The sequence below is a fragment of the Pituophis catenifer genome, unplaced genomic scaffold (genome assembly GCF_029215685.1).
Source record: "Pituophis catenifer annectens isolate HBS135680 unplaced genomic scaffold, rPitCat1.0.hap2 SCAF_12, whole genome shotgun sequence".
In the NCBI taxonomy this organism is placed as follows: Eukaryota; Metazoa; Chordata; class Lepidosauria; order Squamata; family Colubridae; genus Pituophis; species Pituophis catenifer.
The window spans coordinates 24,541,721-24,561,503 of NW_027256892.1; the positions used below are offsets into that span (position 1 = coordinate 24,541,721).

At 47.2% G+C, this 19,783-nt stretch overlaps 2 protein-coding genes across 3 annotated transcripts in view; one reads left to right on the top strand and one right to left on the bottom strand.

Annotated features, from left to right (window-relative positions):
• MCAM (melanoma cell adhesion molecule) overlaps nt 1-13,970 on the top strand; it is a 34,763-nt gene extending 20,793 nt beyond the window's left edge. Inside the window, exons 6-16 of one of the 2 annotated variants that reach the window (XM_070952515.1) lie at nt 226-405; nt 2,152-2,279; nt 3,603-3,741; nt 3,974-4,089; nt 4,319-4,460; nt 4,562-4,686; nt 4,946-5,078; nt 6,355-6,387; nt 7,917-8,058; nt 9,004-9,121; nt 11,538-13,970. In XM_070952515.1, the coding sequence (XP_070808616.1) occupies nt 226-405; nt 2,152-2,279; nt 3,603-3,741; nt 3,974-4,089; nt 4,319-4,460; nt 4,562-4,686; nt 4,946-5,078; nt 6,355-6,387; nt 7,917-8,058; nt 9,004-9,121; nt 11,538-11,579 (1,298 nt within the window). In that variant the 3' untranslated portion in view covers nt 11,580-13,970. The remainder of the gene's footprint in view (nt 1-225; nt 406-2,151; nt 2,280-3,602; nt 3,742-3,973; nt 4,090-4,318; nt 4,461-4,561; nt 4,687-4,945; nt 5,079-6,354; nt 6,388-7,916; nt 8,059-9,003; nt 9,122-11,537) is intronic. The other variant, XM_070952516.1, reaches the window with a different exon arrangement.
• Nucleotides 13,971-14,397: 427 nt separating this feature from the next.
• Nucleotides 14,398-19,783, bottom strand: part of CBL (Cbl proto-oncogene) — a 39,885-nt gene continuing 34,499 nt past the window's right edge. The window contains 1 exon segment of the mRNA XM_070952514.1: nt 14,398-18,728. Coding sequence (XP_070808615.1) covers nt 18,445-18,728 — 284 coding nt within the window. The 3' untranslated portion in view covers nt 14,398-18,444.

Sequence of the window (19,783 nt, forward strand, 5' to 3'; positions counted from 1 at the left end):
AGCTGAAGAAGCCTCTTGGATGAGAAGCGAAAGGTCTTCAAAGAAAAACCAGAAAGTCCATTTGCCTCTTGAAAAAAGGGATCGGTTCAATAGGAATCGAACAAGCAGAGGAGCATCCTTGGATTACAACCATCGTTTTCTCCACACCCGATCTCTCCTTCTCCAGCTTGGAACAAGGCTGTTCTCATTGCTTTCTCCGTTGTTGTTTCTTTCCCGCTCCACCAGAAACGGCGATCCACGCCACGGTCATCACGGAATCCAGCGGGCTGATCACCATCCGCAGCATGCTTTCGGCCCGAGTCGCCAAAGAGGATCGCGAAGCTCAGTTTCACTGCCAAGTCAATTATACCCTGATGGGGAAGAACAAGACCGCCGTGTCAGAGAGCTTCAGAATCAACGTTCTTTGTAAGTCTGGGCTCCACACGTGGGTTGGGTCAGGTCCAGGAGTGATATTCACTTACTTTCCCTACCGGTTCGCAAATGTGAGCGCGTGCCCCGTCCACGCATGTTCCCAGCCTCCTGTGTATGCCCTTTGCTGGTGCACGCACCAGGGGTGAAATGCTCCCGGTTTGGACCGGTTCGCCTGATCCGGTAGCGATGGTGGTGGATGGTTCGGAGAACCGGTAGCAAAAATCTCTGCCCTCACCCCACCATGCCCAGCTGAGCCGCACAATCATCAGAGGCTTTTTAAAATTACATTTAAAAGCATTTTTTCCACTTCAGCTGAAAAATGCTTCTAAAAGTTAAAAAAAAAAAAGCCTCCGATGATCGCGCAGCTCAGCTGGGATTGTCAGAGGCTTTTAAAAGCATTTTTTCTACAACCTCTTCGGCCGAAGAGGTTGTAGAAAAAATGCTTTTAAAAGCCTCTGACGATCCCAGCTGAGTTGCCTGATTGTCAGAGAGGCTTTTAAAAGCTTTTTTTTTTTCATCCGAAGAGGTTGTAGAAAAAATGTTTTTAAATGAAAAAAAAAAAAAGCCTCTGCCGATCAGGCAACTCAGCTGGGATCGTCGGGGGCTTTTAAAAGCATTTTTTCTACAAGCTCTTCGGCCGAAGAGCTTGTAGAAAAAATGCTTTTAAAAGTAAAAAAAAAAAAAAAAAAGTTGGCCATGCCCACCAAGCCACGCCCACAGAACTGGTAGTAACAAATTTTACATTTCACCACTGGCACGCGCCTTTCGCATGTGTGCCCAGCCTTAAAAACTTACTTAAATAGGATGGCATAGAGCCGGGGTGAGAGGGAAGAAGACCTGTGATTTCCCGCTACCGAATACAACCTCTGGTCGGCTTCATAAGGAGACTGCAGTTGATTACACTGGGAATTGATGTAGGTAGTCCTCAACTTACGACTACAATAGGGACCGGAATGTCAGTCACACGTCATGTTGGCCGTAAGCCGAGTCACCAGGTCTCTGGACCCGATGGGATGATGGTATTTATCACAGGTCCTAAGTTGAGTCTACCCACTTGTAAGTCGAGTCATGCGATCATACATCCAGTCCCCGTGGCCATGAGTGTGAATCCAGGTTCCCCCACGGTATCAGAAACCGGCAAAAAAAAAAAAAAAAAAACCCTCCTCCCACAAATTGTGATCACATGATCAAATTTAAATAAAATAAATAAATAAATAAATAATAACCACCAAAAACAACCCCGTTGCAACCAGTTATAAATGTGAGCCAGTGCTGCCACCTGCTGTATTGGAGATAAATTGATTTTTTTCATATGCAGACACACAGATATGTGTATGAAAACCAACTAATATTGATTATATTTATACACACAAATACACCACACAGACACACACGTGTGTGTCAAAACACAATGAAAAGAAATACTTGTATATCGATTTATTTCTCCCCAATTTTCAAGATAATGATTTTCCCAAGACAGTTTCCACTGCGTGTAAAATTCAAGATTCTTTTAAAAGTTTTACCTGAAACCTTTCCCAGGGGCCATTCGGTGGTGGCACCTTAAATAAATCATAGGAGCAGATTTGGGGTGCGGAATGAAAACTCGTCGGGGAAATCTGAATATTTTAACTAAACTCTGCATTTCCGGCCTTGCGGATGAAGACGTGGTGGACTTGAAACCCCATAATCCACGGCATCTTATCGCAGAAGAGGAATGGTTTTGCTCTGCTTCTTTTGTAGATGCCACCCAGAACCTGAGTTTCACCCTGGACCAACCGAACCAAGAGTTGAAGGAAGGAGACAACGCGACTTTGGTCTGTGAAGGGGATGGGAATCCACCTCCTGAATACACTTTATTTAAGACGGAGGTGAGCCTCTTGTCCCCATTCCGACTTCCCCACATATCTTGCTAAACCATGGAATGACTAACCATAAGCAAACCAGGTTAAGATTGTATGAATGCAGCCTTCCCAGCTTGAAGAAGCTGCTTATACATGCCAGACACGCCCTGTTGAATGGCTTACCAACTCCTGGTGGAACTGGATCTTGGAAACTTTTTCATGGACACCTACCTGTACTATTTCCTTTTCTCTCTCCCTCTCTCTCTCTCTCATTTATTTATTTATTTTCAAAAAACAAATGATCCAACATAGATCCAGCATGCCAAAAACATGCTGATTTTCTGGCTGTGAAAAATGAAGGGGAGAAAAATTGTATCTGCAATCTAGACATACGTTTATAATATTTTAGGTTTTATGTTTCCTATTTTGTATGTGATGTGAATGTGCCATATGAGAGAGAGCGGGAAGGAGGGAGGGAGGGAGAGGGAGAGGGAGAGGGAGAGAGAGAGAGAGAGAGAGAGAGAGAGAGAGAGAGGTGATAGATGAGAGATAGATAGATAGATAGATAGATAGATAGATAGATAGATAGATAGATAGATAGATGATAGATACCGTGTTTCCCTGAAAATAAGACCCTGTCTTATATTTTTTTGAACCCTGAAATAAGTGCTTGGCCTTATTTTCGGGCAGGTCTTATTATTTTGGGGTGTGTGGAGCAAGATTGGGGCTCCTCTTGCAATCTTGCTTGATTTCCAGCTCTGCATTTAAATATTTTCAGGGATGTCTTATTTTCGGGGAAACAGGGTATATAGAGAAAGGTAGGTAGGTAGATGGATGGATGAATAGATAGATAAATAGATAAATAGATAGTACATAGACAGATTGAGATGAGAGGATAGATGTTAGAGATAGGTAGGTAGGTAGAAGATAGATATAGATAGATAGATAGATAGATAGATAGATAGATAGATAGATAGATAGATAGACAGACAGACAGACAGACAGACAGACAGACAGACAGACAGACAGACAGACAGACAGACAGAGATGAGAGGTAATAGATGAAAGAGGTAGGTAGGTAGGTAGAATATAGATAGAATATAGATGGATGGATGGATGGATATTGAGATGAGAGAGATAGGTAGGTAGATAGATTTATTAAATTTATATGCTGTCCACCTCTCAAGTGACTCTGGGTGGCTTAAAAATGTCATAAAAAGAGAGCTACAAACAGTAAAGCATTAAGTATTCAATAAACAGAATTTAATGAAGTTAAAAACCAGAATGCTGCGAGGTGGGAGGTGGGGTCTCCTTCCTAGTTCCCTAACACCCCTCTCTCGCCTCAAACAGGACTCGCAGTACTCGTCCCCAGACGGGAAGATGTTATTTCCCAGCGTCATGAGAAACGACAGTGGTCTCTACTGGTGCAAAGCTCTGGATTTGCACACCCTTGAGGAACTAATCGCTTCGGTGGATCTGACGGTCAACTGTGAGTAGCTCTCCTGGTGCTCGTTTCTGATTTCATAGGACACGGGGACAAAACGAGCTTCTTGCTAGGAACTTCCAGTTTCAATTCCAAATTGTGCCCCCTTCCTTCACCCAGAGATACACTCATGGGGTTCCAAGGTTATTGTAGGCTGTAATGAGAGGATTTGAAAAGTCTTTTTTAAAAAATTCTAATTAAAGTTAGTCTGGGGGTTAAGCCTGTTTCTCTCCTCCAGACCTCGACGTGCCCACCATCTTCCCAGCTGGACCCCAGCAACCAGCAGAAGGAGAAGACCTGGTCTTGACCTGCTCCACCACAGGATCCGGACCTTTGAAATTCCAGTGGCAGAAGGTACTTTTGGTGATGGCGTTGCCCAGAGGGGTGGGTAGGCAACTTCGGGAGAAAGGTGGGCCGTAGTTGGCAATCATGGGGGTGCAAGATAGGTGCATTTTGTGGAGGACGGGAGGAGGTGGTGGATTGGAAAAGGAGAGAAAAAGAGAGAGAAAATTCTCAGGAGGGATGGAGCTAAAAATGCTAAGGAAAGGGGACCACAGGGTGATTTATTTTATTTACATTCTAGAAAGGGAAGCTCATTGCAGACGGTGCGGTCCTGAATTTGACTTTCATCACCTATGAGAAAATGGGCAACTACACCTGTGTGGTGACAATGCCAGACTTCCCCGGTTGGGTGCGCTCCCGACACATTTTTATTGCTGTTCGAGGTAGGCACGGTGGGGCACCTGGTAGCCCTCACCCTCTTCTCCCTTGAGCACTCCTGAGACCATCAGGCAGTGCCCAACATCTGCCCTTTCTCCCCTCGCAGCAAAGCCCCAGAAGGTGCATCTGGAGCAGAATCTAGGCGTGCGGGAAGGGGAGGTGGTGGATCTGACTTGCAGCTTCTACTCAGTGCCTCGGATGAACATCTCCTGGAGTACAAGCAACGCCACGGTAAATAGCAATAGCACTTAGATTTATATACCGCTTCATAGTGCTTTTTACAGCCCTCTCTAAGCAGTTTACAGAGTCAGCCTATTGCCCCCAACAATCTGGGTCCTCCCAGATTACCTCCTGGGACTGCTGGTCATCATTTCTTGTCTTTTTCCTATTTTTAAATATTTCCTATTTAAAAATAATAACAACCGCCTCACCCACTGTTGAATTCCTCTCAACAAAATAGGAACTGTGCCATCTTTTTCTTTTTTTAAAGGTACATACATCCAGACGGAAAAACCACTACAATAGCACTCTCTCCGTGCTGGTCACCAAGGAAATCCTTAAATCGGGTCTCAACTGCACTGGTGAAAACGAGTTGGGGTCAGAAAACCAGCACTTCCCACTGTGTAAGTGGTTTCCCCCCCTCTCCCCTTTGACTCTCCCCTTTGTGAGAAAAAACATTTACACTGTTTGCCAATCGACTTGTAGGGAACTCGGGTTCTAGAGCAAGGGTGTCCAATCTTGGCAACTTTAAGGCCTGTGGACTTCAACTCCCAGAATTCCCCAGATGGAGTTGAAGTCCACAGGTCTTAAAAATTGTCAAGATTGGACCCACCTGCCATAATACATTCTGGCTGGGGAGTTCTGGGAGTTGAAGTCAGCAGTGAAATCCACCTTACCTTCGCTACTGGTTCGGGAACGGGAGTGCGGGTACGCTATGCAAATGCGCCTCTTCTGCAAATGCACAGAGGGTCAAAAATGGGACGTAATGATGTCCCGGCGGGTGGGCGGAGCCTCCTGCCACCAGCGCTACCGGTTCGCACGAGCCGGATAGATCCAGCCAGATTTCACCACTGGTTGAAATCCACAAGTCATAATGTCAACTTGCAAAGCTTTCAAGTTGCCATGAGCAGGAGGGAGGGAGAACTGAAGTGAATTCCATACATTCTTCCTGACCGCAATCAGAAGGAGGGTGTTAGGTTTCACAGCCAGCCAAAGTGGTTAATTGGAGAATGTGATTTATGACATGGCCAGAGAGGAGGGGAGAGACAGGGTCATAGGGGAACGTAAATCTGCGTGGGATCAGTCCTAACTGCATCCGAGTATTGGCGGAATGTTGCTCCTAATAAATTACTATATTTCCTTTGAAGTTTGGATCATGGCTCATGAATTAATTAGGGCATCTTTCGGAAACTTGACACATAAAAGTTGTCAAGTTGTTGGACACTCCTGTTCTAGAGCATGCACAGACTGCCAGAAGCATCTCCGGCTTTCCAAAATAAAATTCAGTTTCAAAAAATGGCCAGAGTCTCGCATGAACTCGCAAAATTTCGAGATCCGGGAAAGGGCAAGGACCAGGATACACTGTTCAGCCCAAGATTTGTTCCTGGTTGTTTCTTTTTTTCCCTCCAATCCCACCTTTTGCGTTATTCCACCAAAAGTTTGCAACCTCTCCTTCCCGAATCAAACTAGCGAAAAGGCAGTTTCCCGAATGAACTCATGTCTCTGAGTTTATACATGAGGTTGCAACATCAGCAGACGAAATACACCGGCTTGAGCTCGTCTGCCGAAGCAGAAAAGAAACTAAAAGTAAACAAGGTTGAAGGGGTTTGCAAACGGGGGCTCTCTGGAGGTGTTGATGGCTCAACAAGTTTACTCAACGTGTCTCTTCTTCCTTTCAAGGGCTGAAAACCAAAGAGCATCCTGACAAAACGGGTAAGTGCTTCTCTGTTAAGTTAAAAGTTTCCCTGCACATACATGCTAGTCGTTCCCGACTCTAGGGGGCGGTGCTCATCTCCGTTTCAAAGCCAAAGAGCCAGCGCTGTCCGAAGACGTCTCCGTGGTCATGTGGCCGGCGTGACTCAACGCCAAAGGCCCACGGAACGCTGTTCCCTTCCCACCAAAGGTGGTCCCTATTTTTTCTACTTGCATTTTTTACCTGCTTTCGAACTGCTAGGTTGGCAGAAGCTGGGACAAGTCACGGGAGCTCACCCTGTTACGCGGCGCTAGGGATTCGAACTGCCAAACTGCCAGCCTTCTGACTGACAAGCTCAGCGTCTTAGCCACTGAGCCACCACGTCTCCTTTCTCTGTTAGCCACCATCAAAAAAAAAAATGTAGCAGGAACTTCATTGCAACTGCCATTTTGGCTTTGGGGGCACCTTCCCTGCAGATGTCCCGTTTGTAACTCACAAAAGAGGCTTTCGTGCAGAATTTTGCATGCCGGCCGGGGAATTCTGGGAGTTGAAGTCCGCATATCTTAAAAAGTTGTCGAGGTTGAAATACGTCGCAGGAAGTCCTCGACCTACGACCGTAATGGAGCCTGCCGATCAAGGTCAAAAGTCACGCCAGTTGTAAAAAGAGGTCATGCAGGTGACTAACTCGATTTTGTGACCTTTTTTAAGGTGGTCACTAGGCAAACACCATGGTTGTAAAGTCACTAAGCAGATGCAACGGTTGTTAAGTGAACCAGTAGCTTGCCGTGGGCCGGTTTTGCCAAAGACAAGCCAGTGTTGGTTCCATCGTTAAGACACAGTTGCACAACTGGGGGATGCTGCAAACAGCTATAGACGCAGGCTAGTTGCCTTGCGACCAACATGCGGTCACAGGACGAGGTAGGGCAGCTGTCGGAACGTTGGAACTAGGACATAAGTACCCCTGGGAGGGTCTGACATAACTTTGAATGATTGTTAAATGACTAGTAAAAAGTTGAAGACTTTCTGTACTCTACACCAGCGGTCCACAACCTTTCCAGGTGGCAGCCTGGCCAAAAGGGGCACGAGTGACAGGCGCACATATGTGCACAGCTCCATTTGTGCGAGCGGCACGCGCGTACCCTCCACTCACGCGAATGGAGCTTCGTGCACGAGTGAAGGGTGACTTGTACTCGCATGCGAAGCTCCGCTCGCACGAGCGGCAGGGACTTGCACTTGTGAACGAAGTTCCACTAAGCCTAACTCGGTAGTGGGACCCCGTGCTCTAGACACAAAGCCTGAGCCCTTCGTGACCCGACTGAAGTCAATCCATGCCAGGGTTGCAATTGACACAACTTTCATGCAGTGTCAATGGCAAGAATCCCATCTGGCTGCCCATTTTGGAGAGGTTCTTGAGCGCCCCCTGGGACATCTGATACGCAGGAGACCTCAGCAGGGCTCCTTTCCCGAATGCTGCCCCTAGTTTCTGTGTCGCGCGGAACCCCGCCAAGAGCGTCTGTTCCGTTCCATCTCCGCCTCTTTTTCTTGCCAGAGACCATAACGCAGGAGAGCAAAGGGGTGATCATCGTAGCAGTCATCGTCTGCCTGCTGCTGTTCGCCGTCCTGGGGGCCGTCCTTTACTTCCTGCACAAGAAGGGCAAGCTGGCTTGCGGGCGCTCCGGCAAACAAGAAATGTGAGTCAGGAGCGTTTCTTGGGAAAATCCCCCTTTGCCCCTCCGTCCGAGTCCACACGCTTCCCAATCTCATCGCACCCAGCAACGGCTGGCTTCTGAATGCAGAGGAAAGCGGGTGGGTGGGTGGCTTGATCGGCTTCTGCTCCCCTTGTCACCCCCAGCCCCAAAGCAGCAATCAGGAACCTTCATCTTCCCCTTAATCCCTAATGGACTGTGGGGATGGCCTTGGCACAGGAGGGAAAGTCACAGCCTACACAACTCTCGTCCCAAAGTGGGAAGCGTGGGAAGCATCAACCGGAGGGGGAAAGGGAAAGTAGAGGAATACTTTCAGACTTACAAAACTGATGATAGCCCTTCAGAGCGGTCCAGACAAGAAGCACCAATCGTGTGTACAACCTTTATTGTAAGGTTACTGCAACGGAATAGCAATAGCCCTTACATACCACTTCACAATGCTTTACACCCTTCTCTAAGCGGTTTACACAGTCAGCCTATTGCCCCCAACAATCTGGGGTCCTCATTTTATCGACCCTAGAAAGATGGAAGGCGGAGTCAACCTTGAAAATCTTGCAAGTCTGAAAGTGCTTTCCCCCATAACTAGAGAGGGTCCTTCTGAAATGCTTCCCGCCTGTTTCTCCTTCTGTGGACCGAGATACCTTTCGCATGATGGTTGTTTAGTCTGCAATTCTTCCTCCTTCCGTCTCCCAAGGCCGTTCCCACAGGCCTCTACATAACCCAATTGAGCAAAAGTGCTCCTTGTGGATCTTTTCATCTGGGTTAAGCAGCTCTGCTCCCTCACGGAAGAAACAGGGAGCAGAGACAAAGAGTTCCCATTCCACTCTGACCTGCAGCATGCGCCCCTCCCCTTGCAACCCCCCCTTTCCCAGAGCCCCATTTGGATCTGTCTCAACACTGTCACACTCCTCCCTTCCTCCTCCTCTTCAGCACGAGGCCCGAAGCACATAAAGACGAGATTGTAGTTGAAGTAAAATCAGATAAACTTCCCGAAGAGGCAGGTCTTCTCCAGGGTGCCAACGGTGAGAAGAGATCGCCAGGTGACCAGGTAGGCAGCTCCTGCAGCTGGAAGGGTGGGAGGGGGGGTTGCTTTCCTGCAGTGTCCATCTTTTGTATATCCTGGGAGGGCCCAACTTTCATCCATCCTCCCTCCAGACCGGTGGCACCCTTCGGGGCGCAGATGGGTTGTCAGCAAACAGTTCCTTCTTAATGGACGGGACCCCCTTTTCTCGTCCTCGGCCAAATCGGTGGCCTTCGGATGTCGACTTAATTTATTTACTATTAAATTTATTTGCCGCCCGTCTCGCTACAAAGCGATTCTGGGCAGTTTACAGCATTAAAAGAACATTAAAACCGTCCGCCATAAATATTCCTAACCCAATAAAATGACAATACCCATCAAAGTACAATCTTGCCCCATTTATCCGAGACCCAAACACCTCATTTTTTCCATTGCAGCTCACTTTAGTTGCATCGAGGCTTGGGTGCTACTGGTCAATTTAATACATAAAGTAGTCCTCAACGTATGACCACAATTGGAACCAAAATGTCCATTGCTTAAGCAAGGCAGTTAACGTCCCAATTTCGGGACCGTTTTGGCCACTGTTTTTAAGCGAATCATTGCAGTGGTTAAATGGATCATGGAGTCATTAAGCGAACCGGGCTTCCCCCCTTGGCTTTGCGTGTCGGGAGCCAGCTGGGAAGGTCGCAAATGGTCATCACGTGACCCCAGGACGTTGCGACTGGTGTAAATAGACGCCGATCGCCGCGCCTGAATTTTAATCACAGCTGTGATGGTTGTGAGCGCAAAAACTGGTTGGAAGTCACCTGCTTCAGCACGACTGCAACTCCGAAGAGAGGCTAAACGAATGGTTAAGTTCAAAATCACTTATAGCAGTGATGGCGAACTTATGGCGCGCGTGCCAGAAGTGGCATGCAGAGCCATCTCTCCGGGTACGCGAGCCGTCGCCCGTTGGCTCTTCCGGGTTCCGGTGCACCGGCCAGCTAGTCTTCACGCGGATGGGAGCGCTGGAAACCAGAAGAGCAGCCGCCTAGTGCGCATGTGTGCATGCACGCACGTGCCGGAAACCGAAAAGTTAGCTGCCTGGTGCGTGTGCACGTGCTGGGAAGATGATCTTCCGGTTTCCAGTACACACATGCACACCAGCCAGCTAGTGTTCGTGTGTCCATGCGTGCGGGAAACCGGAAGACCACCGGAAACCCGATCATCTTCCCAGCACGTGCATGCGCACCGGGCAGCTATCTTTTCGGTTTCCGGCATGTGTGTGCATGCACACGAGCTCCCGTTTCGGCACCTGGCGCCGAAAAGGTTCGCCGACACCGACCTATAGAGCGTGAAGCACTTTTCTCCGTCAGCGTCAAGCCCAGGGTTTGTCAACCTTTTGGCAACTTGTAAAGCGTGTGGATTTCAACTCCCAGAATTCCCCGATTCTATCATGCTTAGCCAGGGAATTCTGGGAGCTGGAAGCTCACATGTCTTAAAAAGTCACCCAGGTTTGAGCATTATTTATTCTCGCTCAATCTCTCATTGGGGGTGGGGGGCGCAGTGTTTTTCCCGACCGTCCCATCGGCATCTCTCAACAGACGCCGACTCTGCAGGCAGGATCTTTTGCTTTGCGATCACAAAATTTATTTATTATTTATTTATTTATTAATCAAATTTCTATACCGCCCTACTCCCGGAGGACTCAGGGCGGTGAACAGCCAAGCTAAAATACAGATAATACAAACATTAAAAGTCCCTTAAAATTGTTAAATATTTTGGCCGAAACACAGATTAAAACACCCAATTTATAAAATCAAACGAGTTAAAAATTCAAAAGAGGAGAGTTAGGCCAGGCCAGCCTGCTGAAATAAAAACGTTTTGAGAGCACGACGAAACGTGCGCAGGTCCGGGATCCTCCGTATCTCTGGGGGGAGCTCGTTCCAGATGGTAGGTGCCTCCACAGAGAAGGCTCTCCCCCTGGGGGCCGCCAGTCGACACTGTTTGGCCGACGGCACCCTGAGAAGCCCCTCTCTATGGGAGCATACTGGTCGGTGAGAGGCTATTGGTGGCAGAAGGCGGTCTCGTAAATACCCCGGTCCGATGCCATGGAGCGCTCTAAAGGTGGTAACCAAAACCTTGAAGCGCACCCGGAAGATCACCAGGAGCCAGTGCAGCTCGCGCAGGAGGGGGGTCACATGGGAGAGCCACGCCGCTCCCATAACCACCCATGCGGCCGCGTTCTGGACCAGCTGGAGCCTCCGGGTGCTCCTCAAGGGGAGCCCCATGTAGAGAGCTCCTACTTTTCTGCAGTCAGGGCATTTCACCCTGGCTGGGTATTCACAGGACAGGTTGAAAAGCTGGCCTTTTTTTTTTTTTGCCCACCGTGAGGTGTGGGGAGGGGGTTTCTTTTAGGGCTGTGCTGTGGGAATCCAGGCGGTATGGTTTCTCTACCCTACAGGGTGCAAACGCAGGTTTGACGTTAGATCAGGAAACGGGTTAAGCCCATCCCGCAGACGTGCCTCGCTTCAGCATCTCCCTCGGACTGCAGCTTCACTGCTTCTTTTGAACCCAGAGCCGGCTTTGGCACCTTCTGTCCTCTCCTTGCCAGTGAAGGAAGAGCGGGGTCGTTCGCCAGAGTCCCCAAAATATCCAGCATGTGGTTGTTTGTTGTTGTTGTTGTCGTTGTTGTTTTGGGCCCTGCCTTGAAGCTTCTCACTTGCTTTCGTTCACACAACTGCTCCCCTGTGCTAGCCACCTAAGAAACGGGCGAATCGGGATTTTTCTTTTTTTAAAAAAAAAATAATAAAATAAAATAAAAAGGCATGCTTTTCCTGGATCCTAACGCAAGATCTTCCTCTCTTGGCTGTCAAAAGGGAGAGAAATACATCGATTTGAGGAACTGAAGAGAAAGCTGGCCGATTTCTTCGAATTTTTTCTCCTGCCCCCCACGCCCCCCCCACCCCACTTAAAACATTCACCCCACATCCCGTCATTCAGACACGCAAATAAATCAACAACGCACGGAAAGGACCCAGTACGGGATATTCTGCAATCTTGCCTTCTCTTGTCTTTTCAAGGAAGTTGTGATTATTATTTTTTTTTCCCCAAAGAAGACGACAAGGAAAAGAAAAGGCGGTTTGAGGCGTTGTAACTTCACAGCATTTGTGTTAAAGAGGCAGACCTGTGCCGTTCTCCGTGTTATGTTGTTATGTGTTTGCATTCCGGGTTTTCGAAAAAGAAGGGAGCAAAAGGTTTAAAGTTGGCACAATTTTAAAAGTACTGGCCGAAAAGCCAGTCATCGGATGAGAATGAAAACTTATTACGCTGTTCTTTTTTTAACGTCCAATTTGTAAATCTGGAGCACAGGATAAATGGGTAAAAGAGGAGGTTTTGTTTCCAGTTAAGGATGTAAATCGAAATGTTCGTTTAAAAAAAAAAAAAGCATGTCAAAGATGGGAGAATGGCTGAAGTTGAACGGAAGACGTCGAGTCTCAAAAGTGAAAAACGAAAAAGCACATTTGAAAGTTTTTGTTTAAGGACGCTCGCTGGGGAATTTGTTCGGTGAATAAGTGAAATGTTCTTTCCATGGTTCTTGAGTTAGGATAGGAACAAGGCAATACTTTTCAAACTTGGCAACTTTTAAGAACTCTGAAAGTTGAAGCCCGCACGTCGTAAAGTCCCCAAGTTTGAAAAACGCCGGAATAAGGGAATATTATTTTTTTTTTTGTACAAACTGTACAGTGGCACATTCTTATCAGAGATCTCCAGCTAATCCCCTCTATTCCTCCCAGCCTCAAAGAAATCCCTCCCTGCTCAAGTCTGCAGCTCCTGCAGTATTTTTTGCTAAGACAGCTGGGCAGTGCCCACTTCTCCCTCGGCTGCAACGAGAGAAAAATGGGAATTGGAGACGGGATTCTTGGGTTTCTGTCCAGCTGAGACCCTTGGAGGAAGACGATTAAGCAGCTGCCACTGCCGGAGACCAAACACAGAAGACGATGTGTTTAGATCAGAGGTCTTCAAACTTGGCAGCTGTAAGACTTGTGGACTTCAACTCCCAGAATTCTCCAGCCAGCATAGCAGAAAATTCTGGGAGTCCACAAATCTTACAGCTGCCAATTTTGGGGACCCCTGGTTTAGATGCTCTGGTGTGCAGATGGTCTTGAATGTCTCAGAATTTCTCCTTGCTTGGAATGGACAAGATCCCTACATGGAAATCAACTCAAGCTTTTCTTTCTTTCTTCCTTTCTATTTTTCTTTCTCTTTGCTTGGAATGGACAAGATCCCTATGTGGAAATCAACTCAAGCTTTTCTTTCTTTCTTTCTTTCTTTCTTTCTTTCTTTCTTTCTTTCTTTCTTTCTTCTTTCTTTCTTTCTTTCTTTCCTTCCTTCCTTCCTTTCTCTCTCTCTCTCTTTTTTTCCTTTCTCTTTCTCCTTCTTTCCTTCCTTTTTTCTTCTCCCGGGATCTCCTGGCTGCTGTTTCCTATTTTTACTTTTCAGAAATTTGAGGCTGGGCTGGAAAGCGCCTATATAGCAGGGGTGTCCAGCTAAAGACTTGTGGACTTCAAACTCCCAGAATTCCTTGGCCAGCATTCTGGGAATTGAGGGTCCACGGGTCTTAAGAACTGCCAAGATTGGACAACCTTACCATATAGTAAATACCTTGCTTGAAAATACACCCATATGGTTAAAAAGGGTTAACCCCCCAAAAATGTGAGGGGCTGGTGCACGTTTTACCTGCACATCAGGCGATGCCAGAATGGAAAGCTCTCGTTGGAGATATACATATATTTTTCGTTGACATGTGTGTAAATTTAAGAGTGTCTTGAGTTGCAGGGTTATATATATATATATGTATATATATATAAATGAAAAATAAAGAAGCTAAAGAAGTCGTCAAGAATGGCCTCTTGTGTACATTGTGTGATTGAAAAAGGGAAATCTCGGGGAGCGATTTTGGTTGTTTTTAAATCAGCTGTGCTAAGAGGAGCGAGTAAGGGGCTTCTCAGGGCACCTGTGTCTGTTCGTGAGGAAGGGGGCCTCACTCTCATTATCAAGCAATGCACACTGGACAAAAGCTTGACTTTTGTATTCACAAGCCAAGTCTAGACAGAGTTGTTCAACCACAGGAACTTTAAGGTGCGTGGACTTCAACTCCCAGAATTCCCCAGCCAGCAAAACTTATGGACTTCAACTCCCAGAGTTCCCCAAACCAGTATGACTGACTTGAGGGATTCTGGGAGTTGGAAGTCCACAAGTCTTCAAGTTGACAAGTTTGGAGACTCCTGCTCTAGAGCCAGGGGTCTAATTTTCATTGATGTGGAACTTCTGGAAAACCCATTTTTGGGAGATCCCCCCCATAAAATCGGGGTGCCCCTACGAGACTTAACTTGGTACAAGGGGTCCCCTATCACAAGAATTGACATTGACATCAAACAAGCCGTGTGCTACAACAAAGAAATTTATTTAAAAATAAAACTTTTCCTTTTGTTTCTTTTTTTTTTTTATCGACACACATGAAGTTCCCTAAAGGCCCCCACCCCTCCCCACCAAGCTCTTCAGTCGGCCCCTTACCAGAATGAAAAATAAAAAATAAATAACATTAGTATAACCTCTAAAACATTAACAATGCATCTGCAAAACGAAAAACAAAAACCGAGGACTTTAGCCCAAATGAATCTTAAAGCTCGGCTATTCTGTAAGAATATTTACCTTCTGTTCTTACTCTTTACATGTCTGAAAGGATTAAATACTGCTAATATATTTTTTTTTTATATTAATGATATTATAACTTTTTAAAATAGTCAGTGAAAATCTGATTTTTTTTTTAAACACCAATATTACATTGGTTCTCAACCTTCAGGAGAAATAAAGCTACTTATTATTAACCACTCTTTCCTACCCAACAAAGATAATTTATAATTTAGTGTAACCTCTCCCCGGATTGCAGTTTTAGTCCTAAAACACGGGAACTCTTGACCACTGGATGGGAACGCCATCCAATGTCATCCATGATTAATTCCAAAAATTTGCTGCAAGCTACACATAATCTTCCTCAATGCGACTGCATGTTTAGGCCGTAGGGAGGTGACACTTCTAAGGAAAGAGATCCACTGTGAACCCAACAGGCACTGAACATTTAATCCACAGGAAACTCCTTGTCCACACCCACACACACACACGCAAGCAAGAAATGAATGGAAACGTCCAACGCAGTGCTCAAGAGGCAATGCTAGTCCACCATCTCTGCCCCTTTCAGTTGGCCAAAGGCAACAAAATACTCCCCAAATTGGCCCGAGGCAGGTTCTGGCCAAGGATGTCCAACCTTGGCAACTTGGAAGTCTTGCGGTCTTCAACTCCCAGAATTCCCCCAGCCAGCTAGGGAATTCAATTCTAGGAACTGGAAGTCCACAGTCTTGTGGTTGCCAAAGTTGAACGCTCCTGTTCCAGACACACCCTGAAGGAGGCCAACTGGATTTTGCTTCCGGGCCGATAGACCGTTTCACGACGGAAACCAGTGATGGAAGAGTTGGGGTCCCCGTAGCTACGTTAAAAAGTGGTCCAGCAGCACTCCATGGCCTTCAGGTACAGCCTAGGGCAGGAAACACCGGCTTTTCGTTGTTAGTAATGAAGAAGCTTTAAGAGAAGAGAGCTAGTTGTGACTTGCTCACGCTAGTTGGTGGCCAATCGTTGGCTCCTTCCTGCCATGCTATGATAACACCCAAGGAGGAGCTCCGGGGCTCTGCAGTCAAGTTTCAAATCTAGTTTCAGATTCATCCTTGGAGAGAACAGCGTTTTCCCTATTGAAAAGGCACTATACATTTGGCTTTCTGTAAAATAAGTCAACATTCCCCCCCCCCCACAAAAATTAAGAGATGGAGGAGGAAGGAAGGAAGGAGGGAGGGAGGTGGGGTGGATGAAAGTCAAATGTAAAAGCAGCAGGGAACACGATCCCAAGAAGTATTTTTTTGCCCTACTGCTTGCTGGATTGTGACATTCATGGGGTTTCTAAAGAAACACACACTTCCCCCCTGCCAAAACAAAAAAAAAATGTCCTTGTGAAATTTAAGACGGGAAAAGAAATATGAAAGGAACGCACGCAGGGGAATCTGGTCGGCTACGCAGCATGGCGGTGTTGGCTCTGCTCTCGTCTAATCCATGGCCTGGCACCCAAGGGAAAGAAAATGCCTTTACTTGTGAGGACGTGGGCTGACCCAACACAAAGATCTCACTTCCGAGCAAGGAGTGTCGACAACAATCCCCCCCCCCCAGAATCACACCAAAAGCTGCTTCAGTTTTGCAAAGAACTCGAGAAAACTTGACTCCTTGAACTGACCCAGATTTAACCACCATCCTGGAGAGAAACGGAAAAGAGTTCCACTGCTTTTTAAAGGGGGGGCGGGGGGGGGAGAAGGAAGCAAAGCCACTGCAACTTTAAAAAAATAAAGTAATAGTAACAAGTGTTGGAAGGGACCTTGGAGGTCATCTAATCCAACCCCCCCCCTGCTCATGGAGACCTGCACTAGGGATTCGAACTGCCGAAGTGCCGATCGACAAGCTCAGTGTCTTAGCCACTGAGCCACCTAGTCAGGCTTAAGTTCTCCTTGCAGCAGGGGGTGTAGAATTCCCGCTTCTAGGTGCCATCACCATCTCCTTCGCAGAGTCCTCTTAAGATCAACCATTTTATCTGGAGTCACCTGCAGGCAGGAAGATTGGACTGGCCTCACCCAACGTCCAAGGGGGTTGGGTGAGTGGGGGGGGCTTGGAGCTCCCCCATGAGGTCTTGGCCATCTGGTCAGTGCCTTCTGCTACCCAGAGAAGACCTTACACCTCTCCAGTTAGAAAACATTTATTCCACACAAACTCTCTTCTCCGGCCTCTTTAGGATGAAAGCGTCCTTAAATTAGCGAGGAGGAATTAATGCTATTTTTAAAAAAACCACGGAAGCTGATCATGCAAGGGGCCTCAAGATCTCCACTTTCATGCCAGGGTAACATGCTCTCGCCCTGCAGGTGGGCACAGAAAACTAGGGAAGCAGATGAGGAAAGAGGAAAAAGAGGGGAGGGGAAGGGGGGGGAGAGAGAGAGAGAGAGAGAGAGAGATGCTTGCTGACTTTTCCCTAGAAAACCAAAACAGCTTCGTCGTATCTCTTCCCTGAGTACCCAGGAAAAGTAACATCAAAAGCTTAAGCCAGGGAGTCACAAAGTCAGGGTTTTATGGACAATGGGCTTTCCAACAATCACACTTTCTTTTGTTCCTGATATAATAGGCCGGGGGGTGGGGAAAGAAGAGTTTTGTCTTTTATGCTGTTCCACAAATGCCCGACCCCCAACATGGTTGCATTTTTACTACTGAGCAGGTAAAGAGGTTCCAGGGGGTGCTACATACACTCATTTTTAAGTGTCTAAGGGACCATGCTTGCGCTTCACTTTTTAATTTAAGAGTTTTACAGGTGAGTTGAGGGGATGTGGAAGAGCCTGCTAAGGTGGGCAGCTCTGTGGACCATCCGTTACATCAGGAACATTCAAAGAGGCAGCTGCCGCGGCCCAACCCAGCATGGGTAACTTCGAAGCAGAAAAGGTTGGGAGGCTGCAAAGGTAGCCTCCCGCCCAAACACCTTCCCCAATCCAATTGAGAGCCGTCGGCGTCTACCACGCCGCGGGATCCAGTGTGTGGCGAAGAGCATCGGGAAGAGGCCGGCTTCCGAAGGAGAGCGCTGAACGTGACGGGAGGAAGGGAAGAGAGGAGGGTGGGAGGGGGAAAGGAAGGCGTCGAAACGTCTGGCTTCATCAAGAATCTGTATCCCACAGCAGAGGGTCCGGAAAGCCTGAGCCAAAACATACAGCAGCAAGGAGGCCCCGCGTGTAGTACCCCATACCACCAAGGATGGGATGGGGTGGGGTGGATGGGAGATAACTTCAGCATCTTGGCCTCCGGTTGGATATTCACAGCACGAGACAAGTTGACCAAACCCTTCCCCGTATTCTTAACGGCAAAGGAAACGAAACGGGTGACCGGTATATCCAAAGTTTTAGCAGGTCTGTTCTCTCCAATCAGAAAAGTGCAAGGGGGGTGGGGGGAGGGAAGTGTTGGATGGGCGGGCGAAGAGAGGAGGACCCAAAGAGGTACATGAAGACTGTCTGAAGACACACACCTATCTGCTCCGTTTTCACGCCACTCGGAAAACACCTGGACTTGCACAAAAACCCTGACGACCGAATCTCGGCAGAGGCAGGCCTGGCTTTGCAGGGGAATCCCTCCAGGAGCCTTTACTCAACTCCAGGCCGATGCGGGCAAGAGACTGCCCGGGCAGGTGGACGAATGCACGGGGGCTCCAGGTAGGGCCGAGAGAGAGAAAGAGAAAGGTGCTATGTGGCCACGTGCGTGGGGGAAGAAACGGAGACAAATTCCCGGAGAATATTCTTGGCCATGTCAATGTTGTTGTGGGCGATGAGTAGGGCTTTTTGGATGTCCTGATATGCGTAACCTTGGCTCATGAGGTTCTCGATCTCGGAGGAGAGCTGCGGGGAGGTCACAGGGACCAGTCCTGCTCCGCTAGCCTGCAGGCAGCTGCCTGGCTTCCGTTCAGAGTTTATTCTCCGAGGCAAAGGTTTCGGGGGCCTCTCGGGAACCTGGGAGACGTCCGAGGCATCTGCAAGAGAAAGAAGCAGCACGTGGCTAAGAGGAAAGGATTTGGAAGCTCTTCTGGGGGCAGGTCTACCAGCTATGTTCCTTGGTGGTGATGCTCCTTTCTGGCCGTTAACCTTCAGATTTTCCAAAGCACCGGAAGGCAGGACGAGAAACAATGGATGGAAACTAATCAAGGAGGGAAGCAACCTGGAATTAAGGAGAAACTTCCTGACGGCGAGGACAATTAACCAGTGGAACAGCTTGCCACCAGAAGTTGTGGGTGCTTCATCACTGGAGGCCTTTAAGAAGAGACTGGACAGGCACTTGTCTGGAATGGTACAGGGTCTCCTGCTTGAGCAGGTGGCTGGACTAGAAGACCTCCAAGGTCCCTTCCTATTCTATTCTGATTAATTAATTAGATCGTCCAAAGGGGCTTTTTTTCAAGAGGCAACTGGACTTCCTGGTTTTTCTTTTGAAGACGTTTCGCTTCTCATCCAAGAAGCTTCTTCCGTTTTTCGGAGCTGAAGAAGCTTCTCGGATATGAGAAGGGAAACGTCTTCAAAGAAAAACCAGAAAGTCCAGTTGCCTCTTGAAAAAAAGCACCTTTGGCGACAACCTATTTATTTATCTATCATCTATCTATCTATCTATCTATCTATCTATCTATCTATCTATCTATCTACCTACCTACCTACCTACCTATCTATCTATCTATCTATCATCTATCTATCTATCTATCTATCTATCTATCTACCTACCTACCTACCTACCTATCTATCTATCTATCTATCTATCTACCTACCTACCTACCTACCTACCTATCTATCTATCTATCTATCTATCATCTATCTATCTATCTATCTACCTACCTACCTACCTACCTACCTACCTATCTATCTATCTATCATCTATCTATCTATCTATCTACCTACCTACCTATCTATCTATCTATCTATCATCTATCTATCTATCTATCTATCTATCTATCATCTATCTATCTATCTACCTACCTACCTACCTACCTATCTATCTATCTATCTATCATCTATCTATCTATCTATCTATCTATCTATCTAC